We start from the raw sequence: 20,139 nt of genomic DNA, 5'->3' as shown, positions 1-20,139 counted from the left end.
TCCTATCCTGATGACAGGAGGGGAGGAGGGATTCATACCACCCTCGTCAGGCAACTAGGGTTTCTTGCTACAAATTCTTCTCCGATGACCCATATGTGTCTTGGATCTATCAAAGCCGCCAAGGACGAGTCGAATGGTTCCTTACTGTGTTGTTTGCTTGGTGTATTCCTCCCATTTGAGATTCTTGAATCCTGGTGACAAACGAGACAGTGAGCGGCAAGTATACCTCATACTAACAAAATAAAGCATGTATTCTAGTAGTGATCTGGTAAAGTAGTGAAGTGGTAAAACAGTAAAGATCTGACAAAACAAACATGCTGAAATGTTTGGTGGAAGTCTGGTACATAAGCAGATTTATTTGCTTTCATATTTCTGCATCAATGAAGTACCCCATCTCATCTATTTCACCAACTAGCAAATAAAACAAGCAAGGTTTCATTGATTTTCTTCTCAGTAGTACGATCCAACTATTAACATTCGCAATACTACACCCTATTCTTAAAAATGGAAGGGGCTGATTAACTAAACCAAATGAGGCAGTGAGAGGTAAGCATGCCTTGTACTAACAAAATAAAGCATGGATTCCAATAGTGAACTAGTAAAATAGTAAAGATCCAACAAAACAAACATGCTGAAATGTGAAGTGGCAGTCCGGTACATTAGCAGATTTATTTGCAATCATATTTCTGTATCAATAAAGTACCAGGCCTATTTCACAGAAATATAATATTAACAAGCAAGGTTGGATTTTTTTGCTTCGCGGTAGATCCAACTATGACATACTGCTTTGCTTCTTTAGAATCATGGTAGGAATTCTTACTATGACCTTATTTAATACAGAGGACTCATTCCGTGTCTAATATTTTTGAATTCTTATTACTCCAACTAGTGCCAGTAAAAGGAAATCTACTTTTATCCATTTCAGCCAACCCTTTTGGATGCCTGACCATTTTTTAAGGATTAATACAACACACGAAAAATGGCATTGTAGTGTGTCACAAAAGGTTACATTGTAGCATGATACTTTCCTAGTATATGGCATTAAAATTAGATCCAAAGTTGTACAAGGCTGCACCAAAAAGAAATATTCCTACTGCTGGAGATCACAAGGCAAGGAAATGAAGAAATTTGATTTGGCACAAACACTTGAAAGGCCTTTAGATTCAGTTGTTACTACTGGTCAAGGGAAGAATAATAAAGTTGAAGGAAATATGCCCTAGAGGCAATAATAAGGTTATTATTTATTTCCTTATATCATGATAAATGTTTATTATTCATGCTAGAATTGTATTAACCGCAAACATAATACATGTGTGAATACATAGACAAACAGAGTGTCACTAGTATGCCTCTACTTGACTAGCTCGTTAATCAAAGATGGTTATGTTTCCTAACCATGAACAAAGAGTTGTTATTTGATTAACGAGGTCACATCATTAGTTGAATGATCTGATTGACATGACCCATTCCATTAGCTTAGCACCCGATCGTTTAGTATGTTGCTATTGCTTTCTTCATGACTTATACATGTTCCTATAACTATGATATTAGGCAACTCCCGTTTACCGGAGGAACACTTTGGGTACTACCAAACGTCAAAACATAACTGGGTGATTATAAAGGAGTACTACAGGTGTCTCCAATGGTACATGTTGGGTTGGCGTATTTCGAGATTAGGTTTTGTCACTCCGATTGTCGGAGAGGTATCTCTGGGCCCTCTCGGTAATGCACATCACATAAGCCTTGCAAGCATTACAACTAATATGTTGGTTGTGAGATGATGTATTACGGAACGAGTAAAGAGACTTGCCGGTAACGAGATTGAACTAGGTATTGGATACCGACGATCGAATCTCGGGCAAGTAACATACCGATGACAAAGGGAACAACGTATGTTGTTATGCGGTCTGACCGATAAAGATCTTCGTAGAATATGTAGGAGCCAATATGGGCATCCAGGTCCCGCTATTGGTTATTGACCGGAGACGTGTCTCGGTCATGTCTACATTGTTCTCGAACCCGTAGGGTCCGCACGCTTAAGGTTACGATGACAGTTATATTATGAGTTTATGCATTTTGATGTACCGAAGGTTGTTCGGAGTCCCGGATGTGATCACGGACATGACGAGGAGTCTCGAAATGGTCGAGAAGTAAAGATTGATATATTGGAAGCCTATGTTTGGATATCGGAAGTGTTCCGGGTGAAATCGGGATTTTACCGGAGTACCGGGAAGGTTACCGGAACCCCCCAGGAGCTAAATGGGCCATTGGGCCTTAGTGGAAAAGAGAAGAGGCAGCCCTACATGGGCTGTGCGCCTCCCCCTTCCCCTAGTCCTATTAGGACTAGGAGAGGTGGCCGGCCCCCTCTCTCTCTTTTCCCCCTCCGCGAATCCTATTCCAACTAGGATTTGGGGGGGGGGGAATCCTACTCCCAGAGGGAGTAGGACTCTCCTGGCGCGCCCCTTGGCCGGCCAGCCTCCCCCCTCTAGTCCTTTATATACTGAGGCAGAGGCACCCCATAGAACACACAAGTTGATCCACGTGATCTATTCCTTAGCCGTGTGCGGTGCCCCCAGCCACCATAGTCCTCGATAATACTGTAGCGGAGTTTAGGCGAAGCCCTGCTGCTGTAGTACATCAAGATCGTCACCACGCCGTCGTGCTGACGGAACTCTTCCCCGACACTTTGCTGGATCGGAGTCCGGGGATCGTCATTGAGCTGAACGTGTGCTCGAACTCGGAGGTGCCGTAGTTTTGGTGCTTGATCGGTTGGATCGTGAAGACGTACGACTACTTCCTCTACGTCGTGTCAGCGCTTCCGCAGTCGGTCTGCGTTGGGTACGTAGACAACACTCTCCCCTCTCGTTGTTATGCATCACATGATCTTGCGTGTGCGTAGGAATTTTTTTGAAATTAGTACGAAACCCAACAAACAAAAGTGTCCAGATTTAATTGTTACTACTGATGAAGATGCTGGTGAGTCAATTAAATCATCTTGCCATTGCAGCAGAGTTCAGTGGTACATTCCATATAAATGAAAGTAACTTGTCATCAGAAATGAACAAGAGAGGGATCACTAGTCAGTAGGATTTGCAATGGAACACTGTAGTATCCATCTGGAACAAACAAAGTGTTTGAATAAACAATTCCTCTACAAAACACCAGCCTAAACAATTCCTCTCCTTTTTGCATAAAACTGTCAGAATACTCTAATATACATCGAACAATCTTTGAAATTGACGCATGGCACAATCTGAGAATTATTTTTGTATTATTTGCAATAGTACTTTTGTTAGGTAACACACTAGCCAACAAGCAGCCTGTCAATTTGTAGCAAACTAATGGAATAGGATTACCCTTGAAAAGCAAGGAATTCTCACGAGCAACAACTAGTTCAGATCGGATCACCTCCAAACCAAAATAGCTAACTAGGGGAAATTAAAGCGCTGCAAGCAAGGGATGCCGTCTTACCACCACCATATAACTTGATGTTGCAGTTGCCGACGTGGTGCGGAGGCATGAGCTCGCCATCAATGGCTAGCTGCACCCGGCGTGGTCGTACGACATCTCCACCTGTTGGTCTTCACTAACTTTGACGGTGCTGGTGCTAGGCCCAGCTCCACCCCCGGCAGGAACGAGACCTTGGTGAGGCGGCCAATGCGCGGGTCCTGGATCCATACACGCAGCACGTCGCCTCTACTGCTTGCCACAGCTCATCCTTAGCAGCATGCGGTTTTGGAAAAAAACATAAATGTTTCATATAAACTAAAAATGGTGCTTATAATGAAATAAAATGTGTAATCTTATTGTACTACACAAGTAATGAGATGAGAGATCCGGTGGTGACAGAGTTAGTGTGTACTAGAAAGCAACTATTTTCCATCTTTTTTCCTGAAAACGCAAGGACTACTACAGTGGCATCTAGAAAGAGAGCAGCACATATATAGAGATGCATCAATTGTTCTCCAATATCATTCAGTTATCCACTAAAAGAAAGCATTCAGTTTTCAGCCGGGAGGGGTGATACGTCTCGAACGTATCTATAATTTTTGATTGTTCCATGCTATTATATTATCAACCTTGGATGTTTTATAAGCATTTATATGCTATTTTATATGATTTTTGGGACTAACCTATTAACCCAGAGCCCAGTGCCAGTTTCTGTTTTTCCTTGTTTTAGAATATCGCAAAAAAGGAAAATCAAACAGAGTCCAATTGACCTGAAACTTCACGGAACTTATTTTTGGATCAGAAGAAGCCTAGAAGACTTGGAGTGCACGTCAGGGGATCAACGAGGAAGCCACGAGACAGGGGGGCGCGCCCACCCCCTGGGCGCGCCCTCCACCCTCGTGGGCCCCTTGTGGCCCCCCTGACGCACTTCTTCCTCCTATATATCTCCATATACCCTAAAACGATCGGGGAGCACAATAGATCGGGAGTTCCGCCGCCAGAAGCCTTTGTAGCCACCGAAAGCCAATCTAGACCCGTTCTGGCACCCTGACGGAGGGGGCAATCCCTCTCCGGTGGCCATCTTCATCATCCCGGTGCTCTCCATGACGAGGAGGGAGTAGTTCTCCCTCGGGGCTGAGGGTATGTACCAGTAGCTATGTGTTTGATCTCTCTCTCTCTCTCTCTCTCTCGTGTTCTTGAGGTGGTACGATCTTGATGTATCACGAGCTTTGCTATTATGGTTGGATCTTATGATGTTTTCTTCCCGCTCTACTCTCTTGTAATGGATTGAGTTTCCCCTTTGAAGTTATCTTATCGGATTGAGTTTTTAAAGATTTGAGAACACTTGATGTATGTCTTGCCGTGCGTATCTGTGGTGACAATGGGATATCATGTGATTCACTTGATGTATGTTTTGGTGATCAACTTGCGGGTTCCGCCCATGAACCTATGCATAGGGGTTGGCACATGTTTTCGTCGTGATTCTCCAGTAGAAACTTTGGGGCACTCTTTGAGGTCCTATGTGTTGGTTGAATAGATGAATCCGAGATTATGTGACGCATATCTTATAATCATACCCACGGATACTTGAGGTGACATTGGAGTATCTAGGTGACATTAGGGTTTTGGTTGATTTGTGTCTTAAGGTGTTATTCTAGTACGAACTCTAGGGCTGTTTGTGACACTTATAGGAATAGCCCAACAGATTGATTGGAAAGAATAACTTTGAGGTGGTTTCATACCCTATCATAATCTCTTCGTTCGTTCTCCGCTATTAGTGACTTTGGAGTGACTCTTTGTTGCATGTTGAGGGATAGTTATGTGATCCAATTATGTTATTATTGTTGAGAGAACTTGCACTAGTGAAAGTATGAACCCTAGGCCTTGTTTCCTAGCATTGCAATACCGTTTACGCTCACTTTTATCATTAGTTACCTTATTGTTTTTATATTTTCAGATTACAAAAACCTTTATCTACCATCCATATCCACTTGTATCACCATCTCTTTGCCGAACTAGTGCACCTATACAATTTACCATTGTATTGGGTGTGTTGGGGACACAAGAGACTCTCTTTTATTTGGTTGCGGGGTTGCTTGAGAGAGACCATCTTCATCCTACGCCTCCTACGGGTTGATAAATCTTAGGTCATCCACTTGAGGGAAATTTGCTACTGTCCTACAAACCTCTGCACTTGGAGGCCCAACAACGTCTACAAGAAGAAGGTTGTGTAGTAGACATCAATCTCTTTTCTGGTGCCGTTGCTGGGGAGGTGAGTGCTTGAAGGTATATCTTTAGATCTTGCAATCGAGTCTTTTAGTTTCTTGTTTTATCACTAGTTTAGTTTATAAAAGAAAACTATAAAAAAATGGAATTGAGTTTGTCTCATACGCTTCATCTTTTTAATATCTTTCGTGAGTATGATGTAAAGGAAAATTGTGCTAAAGTGTTAGAAGAAGAATGCATTAGAATGTTTGGCACTAAATATTTGAATGATGAGCATGATTGCAATGTTGTTAGTATGAATTCCTTGAATATCCATGATGCTAATGATATGCACAGCCACAAGCTTGGGGAAGCTATGTTTGATGAAGATGATATTTTTGTCCCCAAAGTTTTGATGAGCAAATTTATTATGATGAAAGCATGCCTCCTATTTATGATAATTATATTGATGAAAGTGGATTTGGAGAGGTCATGACTTTATTTTGTGATGAATCCACTATTCTGGAAGAGGTTCCAATTGATTATGAGAACGAAGTTGCTATCTATGATGATTATTGTGATGACTTGTATGCTATAAAGAATAATGATATCCATGAAACTTGTCATCATGATTTTAGTTTTCAATTGGATTATGCCTCACATGATAATTATTTTGTTGAGTTTGCTCCCACTATTATTCATGAGAAGAATTTTGCTTATGTGGAGAGTAGTAAATTTTCTATGCTTGTAGATCATGAAAAGAATGATTTAGGTGCTGGTTATATTGTTGAATTCATTCATGATGCTACTAAAAATTATTATGAGGGAGGAATATATGCTTGTAGGAATTGCAATAATATCAAGTTTCCTCTCTATGTGCTTAAAGTTTTGAAGTTATGCTTGTTTTACCTTCCTATGCAAGTTGATTCTTGTTCCCACAAGTTGTTTGCTCAAAAAATCCCTATGCATAGGAAGTGGGTTATACTTAAATGTGCTAGTCATATTATTCAAGATGCTCTCTTTATGTTTCAACTCTTATCTTTTATGTGAGCATCATTGAAATCATCATGCCTAGCTAGGGGCGTTAAAACGATAGCGCTTGTTGGGAGGCAACCCAACTTTATTTTTGTTCCTTGCTTTTTGTTCCTATTTAGTAATAAATAATTCATCTAGCCTCTGTTTATATGTGGTTTTATGTATTTAATTAGTGTTTGTGCCAAGTAGAACCTTTGGGAAGACTTGGGTGAAGTCTTTATGATCATGCTGTAAAAAATAGAAACTTTAGCGCTCACGAGAACTACTGCCATTTTTATTGGGAAAGTGCTATTTAGTTAATTATTTTTTAAGATGATTAATAGATAAATTCCTCGCGTCCAGCAATTTAGTTTAGAATTTTTGGGGTTCCAGATCTTGCGCTAGCTACAGATTACTACAGACTGTTCTGTTTTTGACAGATTCTGTTTTTCGTGTGTTGTTTGCTTATTTTGATGAATCTATGGCTAGTAAAATAGTTTATAAACCATAGAGAAGTTGGAATACAGTAGGTATAACACCAATATAAATAAATAATGAATTCATTACAGTACCTTGAAGTGGTCTTTTGTTTTCTTTCGCTGACGGAGCTCACGAGATTTTCTACTTTAAGTTTTGTGTTGTGAAGTTTTCAAGTTTTGGGTAAAGATTTGATGGATTATGGAATAAGGAGTGGCAAGAGCCTAAGCTTGGGGATGCCCATGGTACCCCCAAGGTAATATTCAAGGACAACCAAAAGCCTAAGCTTGGGGATGACCCGGAAGGCATCCCCTCTTTCGTCTACTTCCATCGGTAACTTTACTTGGAGCTATATTTTTATTTACCACATGATATGTGTTTTGCTTGGAGCATCAATTTATTTTGTTAGGATTTGCTTGATGTTATTTAGAACAATTTTTTGCATCTTTTATTTCAATAAAAGTGGCATTGATAGCCTTTACAATGCCTATTTTACAAGTCTTCATGTTGCTGTTTGAAAACAGAAAGTTTACCGCTGTTGCAATAATTCCCTAGAAAAGCCAGAATGTGATAAAATGTTGAAACCTTTAGCATATTAATCTCTGATAAATTTAATACAGTGGGAATTTTCTTTCATAATTTTTGGAGTTAGGGAAGTATGGATCTAGCTGCATTCTTTACAGACTGTCCTGTTTAGGCAGATTGCTGTTATGCTTGCATTGTTTGCATATGTTTGTTTCTTTAATGATTCTATTTGAGGATAGGACTATTAAATACGCAGAGGCATTTAGTATGCAATGTTGAATAATAATTTTTGTGATTTGCTACAGTAGAGGATGATAAGGTTTTTGCATTGATTTATACTAACTTATCTCACGAGTCCTTGTTGAGTTTTGTGTGGATGAAGCTTTTGAGATTTAGGGAGACCGTGATATGAGAGGAATTAAGGAGACACAAAAGCTCAAGCTTGGGGATGACCAAGGCATCCCAAGATAATATTTCAAGAAAGTCTCAAGCGTCTAAGCTTTGGGATGCCCCGGTTGGCATCCCACCTTTCTTCTTCGACAACTATTGGTTAGTATCGATTGATCCTAAGTTTTTGCTTCTTCACGTGATGTTTGCTATTCCTAGATGTCATTTTTATTTAGTTTTTCTTACTGCTTGAATAAAATACCAAGATCTGAAATTATTAAATGTTAGATAGTCTTCACATAGTTGCATAACTATTCAACTACTCATTGATCTTCACTTATATCTTTTGGAGTAGTTTGTCATTTGCTCTAGTGCTTCACTTATATATTTTTTAGAGCACGGTGGTGGTTTTATTTTGAAGAAATAGATGAACTCTCATGCTTCACTTATATTATTTTGAGAGTCTTTAGAACAGCATGGTAATTTGCTTTGGTTATGAAATTAGTCCTAATATGATGGGCATCCAAGAGGGATATAATAAAAACTTTCATATAAAGTGCATTGAATACTAAGAGAAGTTTGATACTTGATGATTGTTTTGAGAGATGGAGATGGTGATATTAGAGTCATGCTAGTTGAGTAGTTGTGAATTTGGGAAATACTTGTGCTGAAGTTTGTGATTCCCGTAGCATGCACGTATGGTGAACCGTTATGTGATGAAGTCGGAGCATGATTTATTTATTGATTGTCTTCCTTATGAGTGGCGGTCGGGACGAGCGATGGTCTTTTCCTACCAATCTATCCCCCTAGGAGCATGCGTGTAATACTTTGCTTTTATAACTTGTAGATTTTTGCAATAAGTATATGAGTTCTTTATGACTAATGTTGAGTCCATGGATCATACGCACTCTCACCCTTCCACCATTGCTAGCCTCTCTAATACCGCGCACCTTTCGTCGGTATCATACAACCACCATATACCTTCCTCAAAACAGCCACCATACCTACCTATCATGGCATTTCCATAGTCATTCCGAGATATATTGCCATGCAACTTTCCACAGATCCGTTTATTATGACACGCTTCATCATTGTCATATTGCTTTGCATGATCATGTAGTTGACATTGTATTTGTGGCAAAGCCACAATTTATAATTCTTTCATACATGTCACTCATGAGTTATTGCACATCCCGGTACACCGCCGAAGGCATTCATATAGAGTCATATTCTGTTCTAAGAATCGAGTTGTGATTCTTGAGTTGTAAGAAAATAAAGGTGTGATGATCATCATTATTAGAGCGTTGTCCCAATGAGGAAAGGATGATGGAGACTATGATTCCCCCACAAGTCGGGATGAGACTCCGGATGAAAAAAAAGAGAAAAAAAAGAGACCATAAAAAAAGAAGAGAAAAGGCCCAAATAAAAAAAGAGAAAAGGAGAGAAGGGACAATGCTACTATCCTTTTACCACACTTGTGCTTCAAAGTAGCACCATGATCTTCATGATAGAGAGTCTCCTATGTTATTACTTTCATGTACTAGTGGGAATTTTTCATTATAGAACTTGGCTTGTATATTCCAATGATGGGCTTCCTCAAAATGCCCTAGGTCTTCATGAGCAAGCGAGTTGGATGCACACCCACTAGTTTCTTTTATTGAGCTTTCATACACTTATAGCTCTAGTGCATCCGTTGCATGGCAATCCCTACTCACTCACATTGATATCTATTGATAGGCATCTCCATAGCCCGTTGATATGCCTAGATGATGTGAGACTATCTTCTCCTTTTTTGTCTTCTCCACAACCACCATTCTATTCCACCTATAGTGCTATGTCCATGGCTCACGCTCATGTATTGCGTGAAGATTGAAAAAGTTTGAGAACACCAAAAGTATGAAACAATTGATTGGCTTGTCATCGGGGTTGTGCATGATTTAAATATTTTGTGTGGTGAAGATGGAGCATAGCTAGACTATATGATTTTATAGTGATAGCTTTCTTTGGACATGTTATTTTGAGAAGACATGATTGCTTAGTTAGTATGCTTGAAGTATTGTTTTTTTATGTCAATATTAAACTTTTGTATTGAATCTTATGGATCTGAATATTCTTGCCACAATAAAAAGAATTACATAGAGAAATATGTTAGGTAGCATTCCACATCAAAAATTCTGTTTTTATCATTCACCTACTCGAGGACGAGCAGGAATTAAACTTGGGGATGCTGATACATCTCCAACGTATCTATAATTTTCGATTGTTCCATGCTATTATATTATCAACCTTGGATGTTTTATATACATTTATATGCTATTTTATATGATTTTTGGGACTAACCTACTAACCCAGAGCCCAGTGCCAGTGCCAGTTTATGTTTTTTCCTTGTTTTAGAATATCGCGGAAAAGGAAAATCAAACGGAGTCCAGTTGACCTGAAACTTCACGGAACTTATTTTTGGATCAGAAGAAGCCCAGAAGACTTGGAGTGCACGTTAGGGGATCAACGAGGAAGCCACGAGGCAGGGGGGCGCCCACCCCCTGGGCGCGCCCTCCACCCTCGTGGGCCCCTCGTGGCCCCCCTGACGCACTTCTTCCTCCTATATATCTCCATATACCCTAAAACGATTGGGGAGCACAATAGATCAGGAGTTCCGCCGCCAGAAGCCTCCGTAGCCACTGAAAGCCAATCTAGACCTGTTCCGGCACCCTGCCGAAGGGGTCAATCCCTCTCCGGTGGCCATCTTCATCATCCCGGTGCTCTCCATGACGAGGAGGGAGTAGTTCTCCCTCGGGGCTGAGGGTATGTACCAGTAGTTATGTGTTTGATCTCTCTCTCTCTCTCTCGTGTTCTTGAGGTGGTACGATCTTGATGTATCGCGAGCTTTGCTATTATAGTTGGATCTTATGATGTTTTCTCCCCCCTCTACTCTCTTGTAATGGATTGAGTTTCCCCTTTGAAATTATCTTATCGGATTGAGTTTTTAAAGATTTGAGAACACTTGATGTATGTCTTGCCATGCATATCTGTGGTGACAATGGGATATCACGTGATTCACTTGATGTATATTTTGGTGATCAACTTGTGGGTTCCGCCCATGAACCTATGCATAGGGGTTGGCACATGTTTTCGTCGTGATTCTCCGGTAGAAACTTTGGGGCACTCTTTGAGGTCCTATGTGCTGGTTGAATAGATGAATCTGAGATTGTGTGACGCATATCGTATAATCATACCCACGGATACTTGAGGTGACATTGGAGTATCTAGGTGACATTAGGGTTTTGGTTGATTTATGTCTTAAGGTGTTATTCTAGTACGAACTCTAGGGTTGTTTGCGACACTTATAGGAATAGCCCAACGGATTGATTGGAAAGAATAACTTTGAGGTGGTTTCGTACCCTACCATAATCTCTTCGTTCGTTCTCCGCTATTAGTGACTTTGGAGTGACTCTTTGTTGCATGTTGAGGGATAGTTATGTGATCCAATTATGTTATTATTGTTGAGAGAACTTGCACTAGTGAAAGTATGAACCATAGGCCTTGTTTCCTAGCATTGCAATACCGTTTACGCTCACTTTTATCATTAGTTACCTTGCTGTTTTTATATTTTGAGATTACAAAAACATTTATCTACCATCCATATACCACTTGTATCACCATCTCTTCACCGAACTAGTGCACTTATAAATTTACCATTGTATTGGGTGTGTTGGGGACACAAGAGACTCTTTGTTATTTGGTTGCAGGGTTGCTTGAGAGAGACCATCTTCATCCTAAGCCTCCTACGGATTGATAAACCTTAGGCCATCCACTTGAGGTTTGCTACTGTCCTACAAACCTCTGCACTTGGAGGCCCAACAACGTCTACAAGAAGAAGGTTGTGTAGTAGACATCAAGGGGAGACCCCTACCTATGTTCCTTCACTTCATAGAAACAACATGCCAAAGCAAGCATACAACGGTATTACACATGAAAAAGAACAGAGAGAGATAGAAGGGATGCAGTCTTACACATGAAGAACATGTGATCTGTGGTGCTTATAGAGGAGTATATAGAGCTCCACTCTTGTCGACATAAACTTTTGCTGCCGTATAATCTGAGCCATACAGAATCAAACAACAAGACTAGCACATCAACACCATACACAAAAAATTAGCTATCCATCTCTCCCTGCAAACTGACTGATACTAGTACAGGTGTGTAGTAGAAAGAGCGGAATTTGTGTTATGTATGTACCTTGGAATTGCATGTTCTTGATGACGACAGGGTCGATGCCAGAGGCCAACAGGTAGAGAGTGTCATCAAGGTCTGAAGAGAAAAAGGGCCCATTACAAACAGATGTTGCATTTTCTAGCTTACAACAAATCCCAGGTCAATTACAACAACATATTATGTGAAGCAACGTTGATTGCATCCTACAGCAATAGGATAAATTATGTAAAGGAGATCAAGAGACCAGATTCAATTGTTACTACTGGTCAAGGGAAGAACAACCAAGTGTCCATATTTAGTTGTTACTACTAATGAAGGTGCTGGTGAGTGAAGTAAATCGTCTTGCCATTGCAGCAGAGTTCAGTGGTACAATGCATCTAAACCAAATTAACTTGTCATCAGAACTTAACATAACAGGGATCACTAGTCAGTAGGATTTGCAATAGAATGCTGCAGTATCCAATTAGAACAAACAAAGTGCTCGAACAATGTTGAACCATCCATGTTCCGTACAAACCAACTGCCTAAAATGCATTTTTTTCATAAATTGTCTGAATAGTCTAATACCCATCAAACAACCTTTGAAATCAACACATGGCACAATCTGAAAGTTTTTCCTGTATTATTTGGAATAGTATTTTTGATTGGTAACACATTGAACAGCAAGCAGCATGTCAATCTGTAGCAGAGTAACGGAATGGGACTGCCCTTGAAAAGCAAGTGATTCTCACTAGTAACATCAGAACAAAGATTCTCCAAGCCAAAATAACTAGCTTAGGGAAATTAAAGCGCTGCAAGCAAGTGGGGGAGGAAGGGCGGTCATCTTACCACCGCCATAGAACTTGATGTTGTAGTTGCCGACGTGTGCAGCGTCGTGAGCTCGCCAGAGATGGCTCGCTGCACCCGGCCGTGGTCGTATGGCATCTCCAACTCCCGGTCTTCACTGGCTCTGATGGTGCTAGTGTTGGTCAATGGAGAAGGTGGCCCAGCTACACCCATGAAGGAATGAGACCTTGGTGAGGTGGCAAACCCGCAGAGGTCAGTCATGGGTCCATCCTCGCGGCACACCTCCTCTGCTTCTCGCCACAGCTTATCATCACCAGTGTGCAATTCTGGACAAAAACATAAATGTTTCATATAAACTAATATTGGTGCTTATCGATAAAAAAATGTGTAACGTATTGTACTGCACAAGTGGTGAGATGAGAGGTGACTTGGTGTGTACAAGAAAGAAACTTGTTCCCTTCTTGATTTTTTTCTGAAAACACAAGGACTAATACAGGTTTACTGTTCTCCAATGTCTGGCATTCAGTTCGCTTGAACCAAAAAAGTGCCAATTTGAAAGAAAGCATTCAGTTTCCTTCAATCGGAGATGGATAACAGGCGCATCATCACAACAGACAAAACAATGTTCATTGTACGTAAAAAGGGAGAAATTTCAGTTTCCTTAAACCAAAAAATGATGCATATCCATAGGAATTGAACGTCCAACTAGTTGTAGTAAAAGTTTATGCATGCACATACAAAAAAAATTAGCAAAGTCGGGAGGGGAGGCCCCTACCTATTTTCTATGAAAAACAAAAGCGTGCAGCAGTCTTACACATGAAGAACAGCGAGGGAGGTAGAAAGAAGGGAGCGGCCTAAACACGTTGAAGATAAAAGAAGATACAGGTTTAGCTTGGCATCCTTCAACGCAGAAAAGCATTGGATGATGCCCAATTCCGAGCGTTTGGTCCATCATTGTTTCATCTGCATGATATTACAGTTTAAATTAGACAAAATATAAGTACACCAGTTTCTAAGTCTGTCCAGTGAGCCTTCACCTTATTGTGCATAAAAGGGCAGAGTGATGAACGGCTAATACAAACATGTAGCCAATCATTATGTATCCTATCATTTTCCCCAAAAAATTGCAAAAAGTAAAACGGTTATTTTCTCTTTCTTTATATGTGAATTTTAATGGAGAGAGTATTGTTTGCGTTGGTAGGTTAGGGGTTCCTGCGGACACCCGAGGTAATTTATCACTAAAACTCTAGGAACAAGCCAACATCAAAGACGATAAATCCCTAAAAAAATATCACTGTGGCTCGATGTATAGAGCATGAGAGATGGGCCGTCGTCTTACCAATACCATAGAACTTAATGTTGCCGACGTGTGCAGTGGCGTGAGCCCGCCGGAGATGGCTGGCTGCACCCGGCCGCCGTCTTACCAATACCGCAGAACATGATAGCAAATTTAAAATAAATTCATGAATTCAAAGAACAATTCAAGAATTTTAAAACTATTCACAAACTTGATACAATGTTCAGAAATATGAAAAAATATCTTGAATTTTTAAAATATTCACGAATTTGATTTTTTTTTCCAATTCAGAAAATGTTCGTGTAATTTTAAAAATGATTGATAATTTTTGAAAAGTTTTTTAATTTGAAAAAATGAGCGTATTTGAAATATCATTCACAAATTAAAAAAAGGAATAATAAAAAGAAAAATAATAATAGTAAAACATACAATGAAAATGACATCGAGAAAAGGTGTAGAAAAACGAAAAAAAAGGAAAGAGATAACCTTCATAAAATTTCCCAAAACTGGATGGAAGGTTTCAGAAGCATATTAAAACCGGCTCCTCCATTTATATTCTAGCGCCTAATGGGCCGGATAAAGTCGCCGCACCTGTGGGTGATTAGCACGGGCGATATATATCATTTGTGGTGCGTCTGCGCCACGCCTAAAGGATTGCATGTAGTTGGCCGGCCCAGTAACATTAAATGTATTAGTTTTGTTCATTTTTTCTTTTGTTTATATTTTTGTAATATTTTATATACAAAAAATACTTAAATTCAAATGCTCATGGCATACTAAAAATTGTTAATGAAGTGAAAGAACTTTCCCAAACAATTTTTCCAAACTTTTTGTACCATAAAAAATGTTAGTGTAAAAACTGTCTTGACGCAAGTCTAAGCCGTGAAATTTCATACGACCACACATGTGATTTGCATGTGGTGCAATGCTGTCTGTGTGCTTCTAGTGATTCTAAAGCAAGTCAAGCAGTCACGTTATATGGTGGTCATCTCTTCCCATACCTAGCGGTATCGGACTAAAACTCCTCACCCCATGCATGCTTGTCTACTCGTGCGTGTAGCGTGTGTAAGCCATCATGGGCTGGTCAGACAATAAATATAATGGGTCGGTCGGACAATGACTTAGTTGCTTGCATAGCTTCCCTGCATAAGTAAGAAGAAGTAAAAATCGTTTGTTGCCTCCAAGCAAACTTGGTTCTTGTCCCTGATGTAGTACAACTTAAACAAAGGCGAGCAAGACACTATATGTTTTTCCTAATCATCAAAATGCCATCCAATGTTTTTTCTTCGGCTCCAACGAGGCGACCTGTATCGGAAAATTTCTTCAACTCCTGCACAAGCGGCCAACTAGCTACCTAAGTACTACAAATTAGACTACAGGAACGTCAAAAATTGTTTGTGTTATTCGAAAAATGTTCATACCATTCAAAAATTTCTGATGGCACTACAAACTATTCACACATTTAAAATATGTTCCGTGATATTTAAAAAGATCATTAAATGTAAAATGTTATTCCTGAAATTATAATATAATATTGATAACGTATGAAAATATTTCCTTGACTTCTAAAAAATGTTTTAACACTTAAAAATGTCTATACAATTCACAATAATATTCACAATTTTCTTTTGAAAAATGTTCATGTGTATAAAAATGCTTGCTGTGTATTAATATATTCAAGACTCGTTGTGAAAATGTTCTCTGTGTATTCAGATGAATGTTCAGCATGCATTCAAAAAACATTTAATGTGGATCTAAAAAATTCTCAACATGGAAACAAAAAAAATGTTCAAAATATATTTGTAAATATAGACATATATTTTAAATTTTAAAGTAAACATAAAATTGAAAAGAGCAAAAAAAAACCCGAACAAAAACTCATAAAGAAAACACATATTAAAAAACAAAAGAAATGCATAGAAGCTTCAAAACTAGTTCGTATCGATCCATAGAATGCACGATCTTGGGTTGACCTACTCATCGAAGCACCAAAGGAGAGAGAGGAGCACAGGTGTCACAATAAGCCACAAGAACTATATCTCGCTTATAAAGAGTTGAAAGGAGCTCTCGACTCAAGGTGTCTACAGAACGCTAATGTACTGGGCCAATCCATATTCACATATTCATGTTCGCTCGCCCACGGTCGCTTTGAAGGTTCACTTTTTTTTCAGTTTTTCTTTATTTTCTTCATGGCTTATTTTTTACGATACATTTGTTCTCTTTTATTTCTCACCGGTTTTCTATGTTTTATTTTCTTCTTCATTATTCAATTTTTGTTTGTTTTTTGGTTTTCACTGTTTTCCATTTTTTGCATTGGTTTTCATCGATTTTCATTTTTTCTTTTTGCTTGTGTTTGTTTTTTCTGATTTAGTTGTTTTTTTTCATTTTCCCTTGTTTCATTGTTGGTTTTCAACTATTAACTTTTTGTTCAACGAATGTCTACCTTTTGTAGTAACAGAATGTACATTTTTAGTTACCCGGTGTGCATTTTTACTTATATACAAGTATGATACACTTTTTTTGAATACATAGTCAACATTTTTAAAATACATGGTGAACATTTTTGAATGGCAATAAATATTTTCTCACACACAATGTACATTTTTCGTATACATCATGAACATTTTTATATACATGTTGAACATTTTTAAATACATAATAAGATTTTTAAGAATATATGGTTTTTGATGTCTTACTTTATTTAATGTGCGTCATACATTTCTCTTATTCATCAAGAACATTCTTTCATAGACGTTTAATATATACTTAAAATACATGATCAATATTTCTTTTAATTTTTTGTGTACATTATTTTCGTATACATGAGAAATAAGTGAGACATAGCTCATTGATGATCTCTTTTCACAAGGATTGGTATAGTCTTATGTTGGTGCCTGTCTATCTCCACTAATGGTGGGATTAAACTCTTTGCACACACACTAGAAGTCAAATAGTAGATGTTTGAGATTTTCAGGATTTTATTAGCCCCATAAAATCTAACACATTCCACAATGGTAAATCTGTGATTTATTTTGAGGATTGTAGCAGACCCATAAAATCGAATGGAACTATTATGTTGATATTTTAGTGTGAGACCGGGGATGACTCACCTAAATTAGCACCTACCATGGGGTAGTGAATAGTTTACTTCGCTGGGTTCACATCTGGAACGAACCATGGCGCTCTGCTTTATTTCAGTGCTCTGCTTTAGCCCAGGGAAGATGGAACAGGTATCCCAAACGCTCACCATGTTGTTGCCCATCCTGCTGCAACCTCGACTTGGCGACAGTAGCTACAACGTGGTTTCTCGACTTAAGCGTGGTGCTTAGCGTGTCAGCAGCATAGTGGTGATCACCAGCATTGATAGGAAGGCATGTATATGTCCAAATTCAACCAGCCGGGTCAACACCTTCAAAACCATTGTTAAAATGATGTTTTATTCCAACTCAATACAATGATACAGTCTCTTCATTAATCCATTTCTTTTGTTTAAACACACATTTTGGAAACATGGGCAGTCTAATACAATAGTAACACCAACACCAACTAGCCACTACAATCACTAACTGCTAGACAGCTTGCTCTAGTTACTACTTTTAAGTATTTTTCATGTTACAATGCGATAATTTGAAAATCCCCGATAACATCATGATTTTCTTTCAAGTACTCACACATCTACCGCTGCTACAACTAAAATATGAATCCATCACCCAGATGAGGAATCACTTCCAAATGCCCTCATGGCCTCATCTCTTCATTTGCGCATATGATTGTTCATTTGCTCATCTCTTCATTTGGTATCTTCTCGGTCTGTTTCTTTCAAGGACGACACAATTGAGCAAACACGTTAACTGAAAGAGACAAGGTTTCTAAGGTTCAGTTCACATCAAACATCAACATATAAATCAAGCTACGCAACCCACCGTTCTGGAGGCCTTCGCTCGCGCGTGATCGCTGGCCACTCGATCAGCTCGCTCGTTCGTTTTGCACCGTTGATTTTTACTATTCACAGCTAGATTTTGTTACACCTCGCACTGCTTCGCTGGGTGGCTGCCAGTGGACCCATATAATCATTGGTCCACACGACAGCGAAGGGCTCGTAAGCAACACATAATCGTTATGCTCAAAATATGCATTTTTGGAAATTATTATTATTTGTTCTGAAGATATCTATAGCATTTTTGCCTGAATAATTAAAGCCATCTACTCTATTGATGATTTGTTAGGTGAAAAAATGAATGAAAAGGAGTTTGTAGTTTTGTGAATCAATCTGATACTTTTGCAGTCCGCTTTGTTAGAGCATCTCCAGTCGTTGCCCCCCTCCCCCCCAGGAGGCATAAAAATCGCCGTCTGGGGGCGAGCCGGCGGTATAATCGGCTCTGGAGGCGGTTGGGCACCCAGCCGTCGCCCCCAGGTGCCGATGTCGGCCCATTTTTCAGCCCACTTTCGCCGAAAAATGGTCCGATATCGGCGGGAATCGGCCCCTATTCGGCGTGGTTCGGCATGAATTCTCAACATAAATATTATTTTTTATCACATAGTTCATCATAGAAAATCAATAAAAATCAAATAGTTCAACAACAAATAGTTCAATACAAATTATATAGTCCAACAAATAAAAACTCATATTTCATCACACGTCGAACTAGGCGTCGCCATTGATCCCCCATAGGTGCTCCACCGGACCTTGCTGCAGTTGTTGATGCACCTATGGGTCTCGGATCTCCTGACGCATATTGAGGTAGGAAGTCCAGGTAGCCGGTAGCTGGTGATCAACTTGGGCAAGAGGACCCTGCCTGTAGTATGGTTCAGTGTCAAACACTGGCTCTTCCTGCTCGCTCTCAATGATCATATTGTGCAAGATGGCACATCAAGTCATGATCTTCCACATTTGATCTTTCGACCAGGTCTGAGCAGGATACCGGACAACAGGAAATCGAGATTGGAGCACACCAAATGCCCGCTCGACATCCTTCCTGCAAGCCTCCTAAACCTTGGCAAGGTGGGACTTCTTGCCTCCTGGCACAACGTTTGATATAGTCTTCACAAATGTCGACCATCTCGGATAGATGTCATCAGCTAGGTAGTACACCTTATTGTAGTGCCGCCCATTGACCTCCAAGTTCACTGGAGGAGAATGACCTTTAACAAGCTTGGCAAAGACAGGGGAGCACTGCAACACATTGATGTCACTGTGAGTTCCTGGCATATCAAAGAAGGAGTGCCAAATTCAGAGGTCCTGTGTGGCCACCACCTCAAGTACTACACTACAACCGCCTTTGGCGCCTTTGTACATCCCCTGCCAAGCAAATGGGCAGTTCTTCCATTTCCAATGCATTCAGTCGATGCTTCCAAGCATCCCAGGAAATCCTCTTGCTGCATTCTGTGCTAGGATCCGAGCAGTGTCTTCCGCATTGGCTGTTCGCAAGTATTGTGGTCCAAACACTACCACCACTGCCCTGCAGAACTTGTAGAAACACTCAATGGTCGTGGACTCGGCCATGCACCCATAGTCGTTGAGTGAATCACCGGGAGCTTCGTATGCAAGCATCCTCATCGATGTCGTGCACTTCTGGATTTAGGTGAATCCAAGTTTGCCGGTTCAATCATTCTTGCACTTGAAGTAGCTGTCGAACTCCCGAATGGAATTCACAATCCTGAGGAAAATCTTTCGGCTCATCCAATAACGGCGCCGAAATACTTTGTCGCCGTGCAGTGGAGCGTCGGCGAAGTAGTCAAAGTAGAGCATGCAGTAGCCTCCCAGACGATGCCGGTTCTTTGCTTTC

At 39.9% G+C, this 20,139-nt stretch overlaps 1 protein-coding gene across 1 annotated transcript in view; it reads right to left on the bottom strand.

Annotated features, from left to right (window-relative positions):
• The window catches only part of LOC125546509 (ruvB-like protein 1), a 33,063-nt gene that overhangs the window by 12,793 nt on the left and 131 nt on the right, over window positions 1–20,139 (bottom strand). The window contains exons 2-3 of the mRNA XM_048710747.1: window positions 19,370–19,555; window positions 13,099–13,382 (exon numbers count right to left, since the gene is read on the bottom strand). Coding sequence (XP_048566704.1) covers window positions 13,099–13,382; window positions 19,370–19,555 — 470 coding nt within the window. The remainder of the gene's footprint in view (window positions 1–13,098; window positions 13,383–19,369; window positions 19,556–20,139) is intronic.

The sequence above is a fragment of the Triticum urartu genome, chromosome 3 (genome assembly GCF_003073215.2).
Source record: "Triticum urartu cultivar G1812 chromosome 3, Tu2.1, whole genome shotgun sequence".
Lineage (NCBI taxonomy): Eukaryota > Viridiplantae > Streptophyta > Magnoliopsida > Poales > Poaceae > Triticum > Triticum urartu.
Note: the sequence above shows the minus strand (reverse complement) of the source record. Positions and strands in the feature narration are given on the sequence as shown.